Raw genomic sequence first — 14,322 nt, forward strand, 5'->3', positions numbered from 1 at the left:
CAAACGAGGTTCCATTTTGCTGGGAAGCAGTGGGGAGCGGTACTTCACATCCGGGATCACAGTACCATCCGGAGAACAGGACGCGGAAGATTTTTTTCTCTTTCTCTTCGTCTTTAACGAGAAGAAGTTGGCAGACCCATGGCAGGTAAGCTGCTACCGTTGGGCCTCTGGAGGAGGGAGTGGAGTGGAAAGATGCGTGGTCCCGCTGCTGGCACAAGTGCAAGAGGGAGGGGCCCGGCCAAGGTGCGAGATTGGGGGGGTACGTAACTGCAGAAAAGTTCTTGTCGATGTATGTATCAAGGCAGCCTCTATGCATCTATACGGCAGCGATCTTCGGATTGCTGCAACCCCCGCATTAACCAGGGGACCATCTGCTGGGCCCTGCAAGGATCCTCCATGTTGTTTGAATCTGCATTTCCCTTTTGGGACATTCTTGCGAAACATCCCTTGACCTCCTCTTTCTCCTCATCCCATCCTTCACACGCCTCATACCTCACCTCGCACCTTACTCCTGTCTTCATTTTCCCTCACGAACACGGCAACGGCTTCTCAGACGAGACGCGCAAACCGGTACCTTCTCAGTCACTGCTAGCTCCATCTCCTCTTCTTCCCCCCTTCTCTTTGCCTCTCTCCTCCCCATCTCCCCTGCAAAGGTACCCAAGGTACAAGGGGCCCTCGTCCCAAGGCGGATCAAGTGAATTGAAACATGTTCAACTACCCACTCAGTCTCTCTGTCCAGGGTCTCAGAACTCACCAATCCCTACCTGCCTTTCTTTGCTCCTGATAATAGTACCTCGCTGCTTGACACAAAGCAGTGTCTATGAGGCGAGGCAGTGTGCGAGGTATCTTTCTGCTGCTCTTGTGCCGCAGCTGTTACGGATAGCTGTTGCTACCATGGCTGGCCTGTCTCATCCTTCCCATCCAACCGTGTTCCGTCGTCTTCGGGCGCTTGTCATGTTAGCCTTGAAAAGTCTCATCCATCCGCTCTTCTAGACCGTCCTTCCCCGTGTGCTTTCCCTCCCGTACCTCCTGTTTACTCATCCGCGCCTTTTTTTTTATTTCATTTTTATTTTTGTCGTTCGCCTGCCTAGCTGGCCGGGGCTAGTCTTGCCTTGCCTTGCCCTGTCTTGTCTCCCTCTGCCCTTGCCCTGCTGTCATCATCATACCTTAGTTGCCCCGTCCGACTCGGGCCAACATCTAGACTCCATTCTCGCCCGTCGCCCCCATATCCAGTACGGGTACAGTACAATCCCATACGTACCTTACCAACCAAGCATTCTGCTGCACCTTCTTGCAGACGGCCTCTGCGAGTCAACGTAGATGGCCCCCGGTTGACCCCATCACATCCCCATCCCGGTCCCCGATCCGTCCACTTTCCTCCACCTGGGCCTCCTCGTCCTCACTCCGCCTTCGCTTCCTTCTCGTCGGCGCACCTCTGGTTACTCCCGTCCCGCAGTTGCCACACGCCTCGTTAGCTGCTGCTGGCTTACTTGGGTCATCCAACTGTACCCGCTCGTGACATTGTCCGCAAACAGATTAGCCCCGTCTGTCAACCGGCGGATCATGACTTCGGACCATCCTAGCTCTCTTCAACAGTACAACACCTTCGAATTTGATGGAACCGTTGATAAGACCCTTACTCCCCCCCTCTGTGCCAGCCACGAGGTCTCTTCACCCATCTCTGCTTCTTCCCAACACCTCCCCTCAACCCTGACTCTCTTCCGTCCCTCCATGTGGAAGCGCCATTTGTAGGCGAATGGCTACCGCATCCTCTCTCCGTGCAGCGCCTCAGAAATGGTCTCTGAATGACCTCAGCTCCGAGCTGCTAGCTCTCATCTTTGAGCAGGTACGTGGCCCTCCCCTTGGTGTTAAACCACCCCTCCAGCTCCTTTCTGCTTCCTCCTGGCACTCGCTCATCCCCGAATTTTAGCTTCGAGAAATAGATGAGCGCGCCCTCGCTGCTGCACGTTGCTTGTCAAGGCGCCTTGAGGCCATTGCGACTCCTGTCACCTACCGCACCTTGTGCCTCAACGAGCGCATCGTTGCTCCGGACGCCGAGTCGCGGTATCCTAATCTCCTCCGCAATGTTTCCACATACACCAACCATGTCATCGCGCGGAGCGACTTGGACGCTGCTGGTATTCGAGGCGTGCTAGATCGCGTCCAGCGACTAAAAACTGTGCGGTTCGTCGCAATGGAACTGCGTGACTGCGAATGAAATAATGCTGATTGTGGCGCTAGGTGGCATTACGTGGATGCCGAATTCAGGTCAGGACGGCTCTGGCTCCCATCAGATGTGCTCAACCCTCAGCAAACCCGGTTCAATGGCACAAAACTGTTCGTCGAGGACCTCCCTCTCCGAGAATTCGAGGGGCAACTGCGAGACACCTACGTCCGAGCGATTCCCACAGACCTCCTGGTTTCTCTCAAACTCGCCAGTCCCGCCCCGCCGCTCACCACACGGCTAAACTCTCTAAAACAACTCCTTCTGCTATCCCGTCGCCTCGAGATATTTCACTACGAGGATAGAGGGCAAGGAACGAATTTCAAGTTCGTGCAGGGGGAGCGCATGCCGCCCCTGAAAGAACTGGTCCTGAAGTCATATGACTGGAATCACTCCAAGGAGGAGACACGGGCGTATTGGGACTTCACCCGACTCGAATCGCTCGATTTGATTTCCGTGCCCGTCTTCAACTTTCTATCATCTCTAGATTTTCCTGACCTGGCCGGGTTGCGACGGCTACATTGCGAGGACTTCAGCGCTCACCTCGTTGACAAACGACAAGAAGCGACCGGCGGCTTATATTTATTGGTGGCTCATCACATCCGTGCTTTGCAGACGCTTAGCATGACTTGCCACGTCCAGCTCTTCCCACTGGATGGCGTCCTGAGACACGGCGGCTCCCTGCAGGTACTCAGATTCCGGGACCACGTAGGGTTCGGAGAAGAGGATAGACGATGCCCGACGCTCTGGGCCGAGGACATCGCGATTTTGGCACAAGGGCTGCCCTATGTGCACAGCCTCGAAGTAGACATGGATGTGGCTCTATGTGATCCACCCGAATTTCTGCGTGCCATCTGCAGCTTTCGCAGCCTGCAAACGCTTACGCTCCACGTTCAGACTGTCCTTCATCCCTTGGAGGTCGTCCACCCGGGCATGGATCGCGACTACGACGCGGCTCTACGAACTTTCCAATTTCTTCTACGGGAGAAGCAGCTAGCGACACCCGATCTACCTTGGAAACAGATCACTATCAATGTGGGCGGCTGGCGAAAGGTGATGGTACGCCGCTTCAGCACCGCCTGGCGTCGTCAGAACGAGAATGGCGTCTACGCCGAACGGTGCTTCGTGCTGGAGAGAAACGAATGCGGGCAGATGACCTATCGGGAGGAGATGAGTGTCGAGGGTCGTTCGTCAACTCCCACACCCGATCCGCCAACACCGAATATGGACCCCGATTACGAATAGCATAGAGAAGGAGGGTTGATGTTGGCGCTCGTCCCACACATGAATGGGGAGGACAGGACGCATGCGATACCAGAAAAGATCAAAACAAAGGCGGCACACAATTACAGAGCCATTAGCATAGAGATAGAGACTGACGACATCAGCACTCTAATCTTAATGATACCAACGACGTTCATGACCACCCACCCATATTCCATTGCTGTTTCTCCCTTGACACAAATACAAAAATGGTATACCCAACTCCAACCTCGGTAAGGCTTCCTAACCCGGTGCATGACGTTGAGAGTTTGGTTTTCCTTTCCGATCTGCTTAACAACATCAGCCGAACCATACCAGGAGTCTATTCCCAAGGTGTGACAGTCCCAAAATAGTCAAACCATCTAGGAATAGCATCGTTCGCGACTTGGCCAGCCATCACCGACCAGGAAGCTAGGCAGATAGATGACGGAGAAACGAACCATAGGTGGGCGAGAGGACCATGCATTAGAAGCTGCGTATGGCAGGAGTGGCCTGCTTTTCACGTGAGCCACCTGTCAACTTGCCGAGGCCACTGATCGAACGAGTCAACCCAGAGCGAGGCTTGGCCTGGGCGCAGAGCAGAGATTTCTAGGCAGCGCTTCCTTTCCTTGAATCACCGCCAAGGGCATTGGGCTGCAGCCTCTTCCCAAACTATATGCATGGTTGGAGTCGGTGGCCGTGGATTGATAGACCGCAAGGCAGGCAGGGTATGTGTGTGAGCTATAGGAAAGAGGCGGAGGGGAGGGGGTCAGGAAGGGGGACCGGACCGTAAGCCCGGCTACTCAATATCACGACATGGGCCCAGATCGGAAACCCGCTTCCTTCATCCCCGCCCCGGCTCCGTTCCGGTCCCCGCAAATAACACACCGGTGTATTTCGGTGAGGTGGCGAGGTGAACTCTAACTCACCGACATTTTCACCGAGCACAGACGCCTCATCTCGGTGAGAGCTGTCGAGTATTTATGGCCTCACCTTACACCGCACACCGAGTCAAGACAAGAAGAGGAGACATGGGCAGAAAAATAATAATTCCTTTTGATTGCATTAACTGATAGAATTGATCCACAGGATGGTGTCTATCTATTTAGATTTGTCACCCGGCGCTGTGGCGGTTGCTGAAGTCATTACGAAATCTGACACGTTGGGGTAACCAGACGACAATCTAACAAGAAAGGCAGGGGCGTATGATTGCAATAGCCTAACGGGTCGAATCCTTCCACTCGTAGAAATACTTTGTACTTTGAGTGGCTTCCGTTCGACTGGTTCAGCGACCTAATATTTTCGAATTCCCTCGCGCGTGTAGTGGGCGACGTGCTTTCAGGTGGAAGAGACAGTGAAGGACCTGCAGCAGCTCAGAACACCGTAACCCTTTAATACTACGTTATGAAAACAAATCGTCTCCCGGAAGTGGTTGACCGGTTATTATCACAGACAAAGCTCCCTCCGGAGTCCTAGAACCAGAGCGGCGCGTGGCGGGTGCAACTCCGATTTTGAATGGACAGTGTACGAAGTGCCAGGGGACTTCAACCAGCTCGCCTCCGGCTAGGGGGGGGATCTCATTCCTTGTTTGACATCAACCGGGGACAGAGTGCAAGCATGCAGATACTTGCAGGTGAAAGTTGTCACGGCAGCCATGCTTTCTGCCCTGTGGCTGGTCGCCATTGTAATGCATTGAAATATGCAAGGCAGCGGCACGTCATAGTATGAGGACCGAATCACCCTCAACCATGCCAAGTTCTGCACTTGCCTAGTCGATGACCTGCGATTCGCGAAGCACCGCATTTTGGACATGCATCAATCTGTGAGCAATCATGCACAAAGTAGATGCTGCCACAATACCTGCCCAGACACAAATCAATTGAACCTGGGAATAACGCAGTCCAGTCGCGCGGCAGTTACACATCAACACCATCCACCCTACAGGCCGTCCAACTTATCTGTTATTATTCTGTCGAGATTACGTGCCGCAAGCATCGCCTCAATGGCGATGTTATCGAAACACCATGCTCAGAGGCTCCACACTGTGTAAAGATTCGAGGTCCCGTGACTGATTGCTAGTCAAACATGACAACAAGACTATCGCTCTCCCAAGTTATGTTCGGCGAGACACCGCGTGCCCTCGTAAAAGGGCCAAGAGTGAAAACTCTTTCGGTTGACTGGAATCGGTGGGATGTCTTACAGCGATATGGGGCGTGAGATTCGGGCATGTACGCCACTCGGCCGTCTGCGTAAAATAATGAGACATTGTTCCCGGGAATCTGGTTGACTAGTTTCCACCAGGGGCGTTGGAATGGGTCTGCAAGACATGTTCCAGCTGCATCGCCCTCGCTTGGCCCCAGGGATATTTTGTAGGCCAAATGGACCATGGCCGGCACCCTTCCGTACCTCTTTTGTGCGGCTCGAGGGAAGAATTCGCTAGCAGGCTGGAACCTAGAGTTTCCTGTCAGTTTTCGCAACCCTAACCCTGGGGTGCTATAGCAAGGCTTACCGAAGTTGCTTTGTTAAAGCCGGTGTCTTGTTCAACTATAGACGCAGCAACTCTGACCCCGAAAGTAACACGTCATGCCTCTGCTCATATTATCCCACTTTGGTACGCACCCTACCCGCTGTACCACGCCATATCTAGGCAGCAGCGCAAGGCATGCAATAAGGTTGGCATGCCAGCGGGCGGATTTGGCTAGCTGATCGCGGCGACCTGGCCCGTCCCGAATCTACTTGTTTCCTCGGACAGCGCCGAGCGGGCCAGAAATGTATGCGGTCATGACGATTCGATTCACGCCTCTTCTTCCCGATTGAACCTAGCAGAACATCATTCCCATCACCTTAGGGCCCGGAGAGTCGGGTCCTAGCATGGGAAGAAGGTTTTGCAAGAGCTCGGGTAGCGGAAGATTCGATCTTTAGTGCGGGATATTATCGGCTTGCCTGGCCAGCAAGGTGATCGGTCTGCTCAGCTGGTCTGAGACGGCGGTCAGTATGACAATAATCAACTGATCGTGCCTTGGAATGTCGGCACAGAGGGTATTTCCGTCGGGGTCTTGGTGGTCTGCGAAGAGGTATCTTGCGACAGTACTCGCCCATTGTAATCTTCGAGGTTCCGTCATCCTTTTGTGATGGTTACCCTTATCCCTTAGATCGCCTTCGCCCCTGACAACTTGGAAACGATACCAGGTAGCGGGCTTCAATGGTAGGGGGGACAACCAAATACTTCCCAGGAATGCTCAATGGCCGCAATCCAATCAAAAATGCCAACGGTCTCCAGACAACTTAGTGGGTGCCTTTCAAGGGAGAAAGAATGACTGGCGGTGTCGAGTGGCAAGAGAGCACGATTACTTGCCCCTCACTTGCCGTCTGTTTGCAGCTGGATAGATGTCTTACCAGCACTCGATTTGTTTCGGCGTTGTTCAGACCGACTTTGGAGCGGGTAGCTCTCCCGTCCGCGGGTGAAGGTGACTGGTGAGAAAGATGGTCGGCTCTCGTCATATCATCTCGAACACATGGAACGTTCGGGGAATCATCGCTGGGTCAGCAGAACATGCCAACAGTCGAATTCGATGTCGCCAACCTTTGAAGCATCATCAACTCACAGAACCGGAGGTGGGGAAGGAGGAGTTGCCTATGTGAAGGTCCTGACGCGTCTGGGTGTGACGCAATGTTGATGCCAGGGATATGTTGGGTTGGGAAACAACACCACAACTCCACTACAAGAGACACCGCAAGATCGAAACAGATCGGTGTCGGCTACCAGTCGATGATTGTAGCATCAATAAAATATAGTAGGCAAGGGAGAAACTCAACATCAACTCGTAGGGAGAAAAGAAGAGGCTTGCTTTGACGCTCTCTCTACGAACCAAACTCGTCCAGTCCAAGTGACTTCCCCTTTCTCAACCAACATTTTCTTGGTCCTCTCAAGAACCTTGGGACTTCTGCGCCATCACCGACTTCCCATTCCTCAGCGCTCCTTCAGTCACACTATTCGTTTGCTCCGTCCCTTTCTTGGGGTACCCCGAACGTCTGTCCTTTTCCACATAAACAAGCCATTCAATCAGCCTGGGAAACCCACAATGTAAAGCTCACCATTGCACCGCAAGGGAAAGACATGCGGCAAAGCACTAATTAAGGTACATCATAGCGTCGCCGTTTTCAGTCAGCAGGTCCATCCATCCCTTCCTTCGTCCCCCCTCCTCACACACACCCCCCCCTTCAAGTTTCCGCCCTGCCGCAATATTCGCCGGTGCGCCATTATAGCATTCTTACCGTCTTCTCCAATTCCCTCCCGTCCTAATCTTCGGCTCCCCGGGTTTTCCTATCTTTAACATTGACACCATTGAAACGTTCCAGATCGGAAGACCACTTTGAGGTACAAGGTCGCACAGTCCCTGGATGGGCTTGACGCACGTCAGATCCCCAGCCAGTCCTGGTATATCACCATATACACGGGCATCCACCGGATAGATAGAAACCATATTCAGGGGCCACCACGACCGGCCGCATAACGTCTAGAACATGTGTCAATTTTCCACAATTGCTCAAAATCACGTAGAGAAAGAAAAAAAAGAAGTGAAATCATTGGCTAGAGCAGTTGCTCAAAATATGCCCCAGCTTCGACTCGAATGAATGGAAGCACACGGGCACATTCAAATACATCGATCGAGGCAGGGTTTTATTTTTTTATATTTTTTTACGGATGTACCTGGATGCTTCCGGATGGACAGCTGCCCTGCAAGATTGATGCACGTCAGGATGTAACCAAAGAGCCCGAACCGAGAATCAAGAGGTAATGCTAATTTGTCGTGTCCACGCCCCGAGTCCCGCGCGCTTCGGGCCTGTGAATAGGGACATTTCCCCCTCCTTCCTCGGTGGCCCCGGAACATCAATGCTGGCCGTGGCCTGGTACCTTTTTGCCTCAGGTGAGGTAGAGGTACATGACCATGACATTGTCGAGATCCACCGTTTTTCTCTTGTTCCCCCTTCCTTTCCCCTCCTCCTTAAGCCGTACACACTGCGATATCCCACTCCGCGCGTCTCTCCATCCTCCCGCTTCCATGTCCTCTCCGCTTCTTTCTCTCCATCTCCCTGTTCCTTCGGACTTCGCTCACCGTCTATTCTATTCCCACCATCGGTAAAGGTCACGCCCCTTTCTCCCGAACAAGCAGAGCCACAGGACACCATAATGAATGGAAGCTAGTGCTAGCCCGCCAAATCAGGCCATCTGGCCCAACCCGCTTCATACCGCCATATGGCGCGTCCCGACCAGTCAACCTCTAGTCCTTTTCTCGAGTTTGGAGCTCGCTAGCAGCCCGCCAGGTCCGTCACCGCGTTGCCACTCTTGCAACGTAATCTTTTTTTCTCTTCCTTTAGTATCTTTTCTTTGTTCTGCCGGGCGGCTGAAAAGCCCCTTCCCTTTCGAAGTCGGGCTTAAACCAAAAGAGATGCTAGAGACCCTTGGGTTACAGCCTCTACTGGATCACGGGTCTTACGCCTTGAACATTTGTACATAGCCTAGACCTTGCAATCTCGAGCCCACACATCCCTCATCCACACATGCACCTTTGAAAACGCTGATTAGATGGTCCCCTTGCATCACCCTCCTCGTCCTCCTTGTCCCACACCCTTCTCCTTCAAACAAGAAAGGAAGAAGAGCAAGGCGACTTCATCCGCCGAGTCGCTCGCGGTGTGTGTATGACTGCACAAGTGTATATCTCCGTGTACAGTTAGGAAAACCACACTCCCCAGAAGCGGCTGATACGAACACTACTACCATGTTCCATATCCACTCAAAGAGAAAAAACGCAACAGGCCAACCAGGTCCGCGGATCAGAGTCCCGTATGATTCCTATGTAACAGGGAAGGGCAAGGTACCGAGTCACCTCACGCTCTCCCGCCGCTTATCTCCCACTTCGACTTGCAAGGCCACCGTGCTCCGTAGCCCTCTGGCGTAATCAACCGCCGTGGCTCTGTTACAAAACACAGGTACCTCCTCTCTTAGACTATGCCTACCATGTACCTGGTTGTCTGGAATAAGGAAGCTGGGCCAAGGGGGCGAACCGGGCTAAATTGTATTCAGGGACCTTAGCAGTGCATTGTGTTCCCTGCCTGCCTCGCGTTAGTACGTTAGGCTCGCCGCACACTCACCTCCGCCTCCTCCGCCCAATCTTGCGCAAGCACGGTGGCACACAATCCCTAGCGTCACTGCAAAGAATCGGCATCATGTACCTTTTGGCACGCCGTTGAGAAGAGGCTGCAACTGGGGCTGGACACACTTACAGACACACACTGGGCCAAGCATCTCACACAAAGTACCTCGCTGTGCGCCTCGACCTCGCCAGAACCCGCATCTATCAAGCACAGACTCATGTGAGGAGTGTAGAATAGCTGCCAGAAGAACGCTGCCCCCCTCCCCGCAGACTGTGCCCAGCCTCATGGATACCGCTGCAAGCGCACCCATCATCTCCTGACGAGTTCAGACTCGTAGTATACGTCTCTCCGCAAAATGCGCGTGCGCGGCCCGGCGCTCATTTTTGGCTGTCGCAAAATAGTCCCAACTTTTTTCCTTCTTGCCGCTGCTCCTACCATGCCCCCCCCTCTCTCTCTCTGTATCTCGCTGTTGGGATCCGTGGCCCCGTGTCATGGGACGGGTGTGCACGACTCAAATGATACATGATGGTTCTTGGGACCACAGTGCTCAACGTCGCTGAACGGCCTTCTCCTCTCTCGCCCTCCCACCCTTGCCTTGGCGCACTCGCGCGGACTGTGCAACCAGGATCAACCCAATCCTCGGTCTCCATGAGCGTTGATTGCGGAGAGGGGCGCCGAGGCCCGGACACCACTCATGGCTCATCACTCACTCCCTCTCGTTCGTTGGCCCGCTGGGAGAGGGCCAGGACTAGCGTTAGGGGTCCCGAAATCTCGACAAATGGCAGCTTGATTCTTGTCCACCCCCAAAATGTACCTGGCTTGACCCGGCTCGCCTCGACGCGCCTGTGTCCTTCTCCTCCTTCCCCCTCCGCCTGCCTCCTCCTGCCTCCTCCTGTACCGCACTATACACAACCAGAATCAGAGACACACCAATAGCACGCGTGAACACACACACACACACACACACAATAGAGAGAAAGAGAGCGAGAGGGAGAGTGAGAAAGAGAGTGTGGAACAATCTGCCATTCGGTTTTTAGTGGGCCAGTAAAATTTGAACCGCGCAGATCCAGGTGACTTTTGTTTGATTTCTTTTATTTCATTGTCGTTATCTTATTTTCCCTTGAATTTTGGCGAGACCTCCTTTGTTCCCTCCCCTCCCCTTCCCCCCTCTTGTTTCGGGGCTGGCCGCCTGGCCATGCTTTGTACGGGGCATGGTAGGACAAGGCGAACAAAACCAGTGTGTTTGCGTGTCTCTCTTTAGGGGATGGGGGGATTGATCCCTGCGGCCGTTGGTCGAAAGAAGGGAATCCAAGGGAGGACCCGAGAAGGACGAGGGGAGGAGTAGGTAGGAAGAGGGGTTGGAGAGGGCAGCAGCAGGGAAAAAAAAAAAAAAAAAAAAAAGAGGAGAAGGGGTGAACAGTTGGAAGCGCGCACGCCTTCTGTCTCTCTCTCCCTCCCTCTCTCCCGCTTTCGCTCTCTAAATTTTTTTGTGCCCATCATCCCGCCAAGGACGGATGGCCAACGGCGGGAAGCAGGCAACTCCCGGAACTTGACAGCACCGGTCCGGCCCCCAAAACCTTGACTTGACTTTGAGGAGCCTCGAGGAGAATGGGTCGAGGGGTTCGATTCCTCTCCCCCTCCCGAACAATCAGTGCCGAAAAGCTTTGTTTAGAATGCACGTATATAACACAAATACTTTTGATGTAGTTGGATGATGACGCATTGCGCTTCTCATTTTTTAAATCACCGTACTTTGGAATACAACAAATTTAAAACCTGGGTGGTCATGAAGTGCATGCAATATGCAAACAACCCGCAATGTAACATGCACCGAATGAAGTTTGGCACTGATAAACAGAATGTAAGAGCAAAGGGAGGTGTTTGCGGCGGCGGCGACAACGGCGACGACGCGGGCATTGGCATTTGTTGGTCTCTTTCTGTGTAAATATGCGACCCCTCCCCCCCGTTCGCTATACTCCTTTCGTTTCATTACTTCTCCATCCATACTGTCATTACGCTCTTCTGATGATGATTTGCGTCTGGACTTTGAAAACGTGACATGACATGATAGAGAAGAGAATAAAAAGGTTCGGTATTTTGTGGCCCTCGCGGTGCCATTGGGAACTTCTGCAAAGAAAGAAACCACAGTAAAACAAAGACACACCCCCACCCCCAAAACCGCATAGAATAAATGCAAGGTATGATGATATCTTTGCCGCCCAGCCTGGATCGCTCGCGCGAGTTCGCCATCGTAATACTCTCAAACGTTTGGGGTACTAATAAGGGAATATAGCCTACCAGCCACTTCAGTAACAGGAGAAGCAGGACAAATGTTATAAAAGTAGAAAAGGAATAAAATAAAAAAGGACTTCACTCCGTGGTGCAATGACGATGATAAGGGGGATAAAACAAAATAAAAGCAGAACAGAAATCCATAACAGACGTGTGCCGTGAGGCAGACCAATCTTAACCCTCTCCGTTCCTTTGGGAAATGACTGTGTACGAAAAATAAAAATAAAAAAATAGAGCGAGGCAACTGTTTCCAGAAGACAATGGTGGATAGCGATGTTTGCCATGATCAAGCAGAAAACCTCCCACAAATAATTCTCCCCCACCGGCGAACACCCAATAAGCAAAAATCAAGACGATGCTGAACGTTTTTCGCTGGACCGCCGACCTCGCCAATACTTTTTTTTGAGACCCCCTTGCTCCTAAAGCTCATGCCCAACGAAACCGAAACGCGATCCCATGATCTGTGTGCAACCAGAATTATACCATATACAATTCCTTGTCGCCGCTGGCGATAGCAGTCGCGCTCGCAACATTCGTGAGAGCAGGGTTTCCTTGGCGTCATCAAGACTTCTAAAGCGAAGAGAGTACCTGGGCCAGCCGATTTGTCCCTTTTGTGGGGTGTTCATTTTTGGCGCCAGACTGAGGTGCCCAGAACCCGCCGAGAGTTTGGCATTCAAGAGCGCAACGCAGGAGGTGCTCCGTTACTTCCTGCTTCCCGGCGGAACCCTGTTAAGCCTTCCTAGCATGCTCCTATCAATGTCGTTTGGATTCGTGTCCACCAAGTTGTTCAGGCTCATAACTGAGCTCGAGGATGCTGCGGGGGTTGAAGAGTTGCTGTGACGCTGTGTAGCGGCCGCGGCGCGTTCGTCCCCAGTTTGCGGAGGAGCTACCGACGCTGGTTGTCCGGGGCTATGCCTTGCCGGGGGCGCTCTCGGATCATACCCGCCAGATCCAGCAGGGGGATAAGCCATATAACCGCCTGGGCTGCTGTGGTTCGAGCTCGAGGCTGGCGAGCGACGCCGAGGATCGTCTGCTGAACTTGGGTCAGGTGGCGGGGGGCGGAGTTCGTCGCCTTCGTCAGAGCCCCTCGGCCGCCGCCTACCCGTTCTCTGCGCATCGTATGGCGAGTAGCCGCCTGTCGGGGACGGCAGAGGCTGTTGATAATACCCATTGCCGGGCTGAGGAGGATATCCCTGCGGTGGCGGAGGCAGCGAGCCTGGGGGCAGTGGCTGCCCATAAGCTCCGTAGAGCGGCGTGCCTGGCGGAACGCCTCCTTGAATGGCCGAAACAGGAACGAAGGCTGTCGAGCTAGATGAGGATACAGGCTGAAAAATGCACTCCTGGTTCATTCTGCTGCAGTTCACGCATTTGCCGCCCGGGGCGCTTTGGTAGCCGCTGCACCGAATCTTGAGGGGATCAAAGTTAGCTTCACGATGACGTCTGCGCACACCTTTCAAAGCCTACTTTTCTCTTTCTGCAGTATCTGCAAGCGATGGACGTCCGCTGCCTCGGTGCTGCTTGCTGTAGAGGCGGCGCTCCTTGTCCGTAGTCGTATCTCGGTGCGCCCGGTGGATAGTCGTAACGCGGGCCCCCTGGGCCCGGAGGGTAGTCGGCATAACGACCCGGAGGCGGCGGGCCTTGGCGGTTGTGGTAGTCTTGGTAGTAGGGGTCGGCATATTGCGGTGGAGGGGGTTGGCGGCTCCTGTAGTAGTCATCCCTCGCGTCTGGCGGGGGAGGGTAGGTTGGGGATCTTGGATCTCCCGGAGGTTGTAGCGGTGGAAGTTGAGGCGGATGACCGCCCGGTTGCGGTGGCGGGTAGCCGTTTACGGAATTGGGCGAGGCATTGTAACTGCTGGCGCGCGGGTCGGCGCGCGGATCACCTCGAGGATCACCTCGGGGATCAGGAGGGTATGACCTCGGGTATGCGGGTTGGCCATAGGCTCCGTGAGGGTCCTGAATGGAGGGTAGTGTTACTGGAGCGGCCATGTTGGGTCTCTGGTGTCTCTCGTCGGGGTATCTGGGATCTTCGGGTGCTCCCACTGGGGGAAGTCGATGGCGAGCCTCGTCTTCTCGCTGGTGGATGGACAGGTCTTCTCTGTGTATGGAAGGCGGCCCTCGTCCTTGCTCCTCTGCCATGCTCTGGTTGCGGTGATCCAGCAGGATGCCGCGACTGGAACCGGCTCTCTGGTCGCCTCGCGATGTTAGAGTGGTGGTGGAATGATTACTGTTCTGGTGTTGGGGGAAGATGGTGCGGGTAAGGGGCGAAATATGTTGATGGCCAGCGCGTAGGCTAACCGTCGAACCCTACTATCAGGAAAATCCGGCCAGGCGCGGGAAGGGCAAGAATCATGACCAAGTGAGCTGCAGCGGAGAGAAGAGCGCAGTCGGTCAGTCAGCAGGTGATCATG

At 53.8% G+C, this 14,322-nt stretch overlaps 2 protein-coding genes across 2 annotated transcripts; one reads left to right on the top strand and one right to left on the bottom strand.

The window, feature by feature from the left end:
- Positions 1-1,756: 1,756 nt before the first annotated feature.
- Positions 1,757-3,469, top strand: EsH8_VIII_000833 (uncharacterized protein; the record flags this gene model as incomplete). Its single annotated transcript, XM_083269875.1, has 3 exons — positions 1,757-1,846; positions 1,931-2,184; positions 2,242-3,469. The coding sequence occupies 3 exons, from the start codon at positions 1,757-1,759 to the stop codon at positions 3,467-3,469; spliced, it is 1,572 nt and encodes a 523-aa protein (XP_083129643.1).
- Positions 3,470-12,615: 9,146 nt separating this feature from the next.
- On the bottom strand, positions 12,616-14,050 carry EsH8_VIII_000834 (Zn(II)2Cys6 transcription factor domain-containing protein; the record flags this gene model as incomplete). The annotated part of the gene is made up of 2 exons (XM_083269876.1): positions 12,616-13,320; positions 13,379-14,050. 2 exons carry the CDS (start codon positions 14,048-14,050, stop codon positions 12,616-12,618), a joined length of 1,377 nt encoding a protein of 458 aa, XP_083129644.1.
- Positions 14,051-14,322: the final 272 nt, after the last annotated feature.

Source organism: Colletotrichum jinshuiense, chromosome 8 (genome assembly GCF_051148585.1).
Source record: "Colletotrichum jinshuiense chromosome 8, complete sequence".
NCBI classification, from domain to species: Eukaryota; Fungi; Ascomycota; class Sordariomycetes; order Glomerellales; family Glomerellaceae; genus Colletotrichum; species Colletotrichum jinshuiense.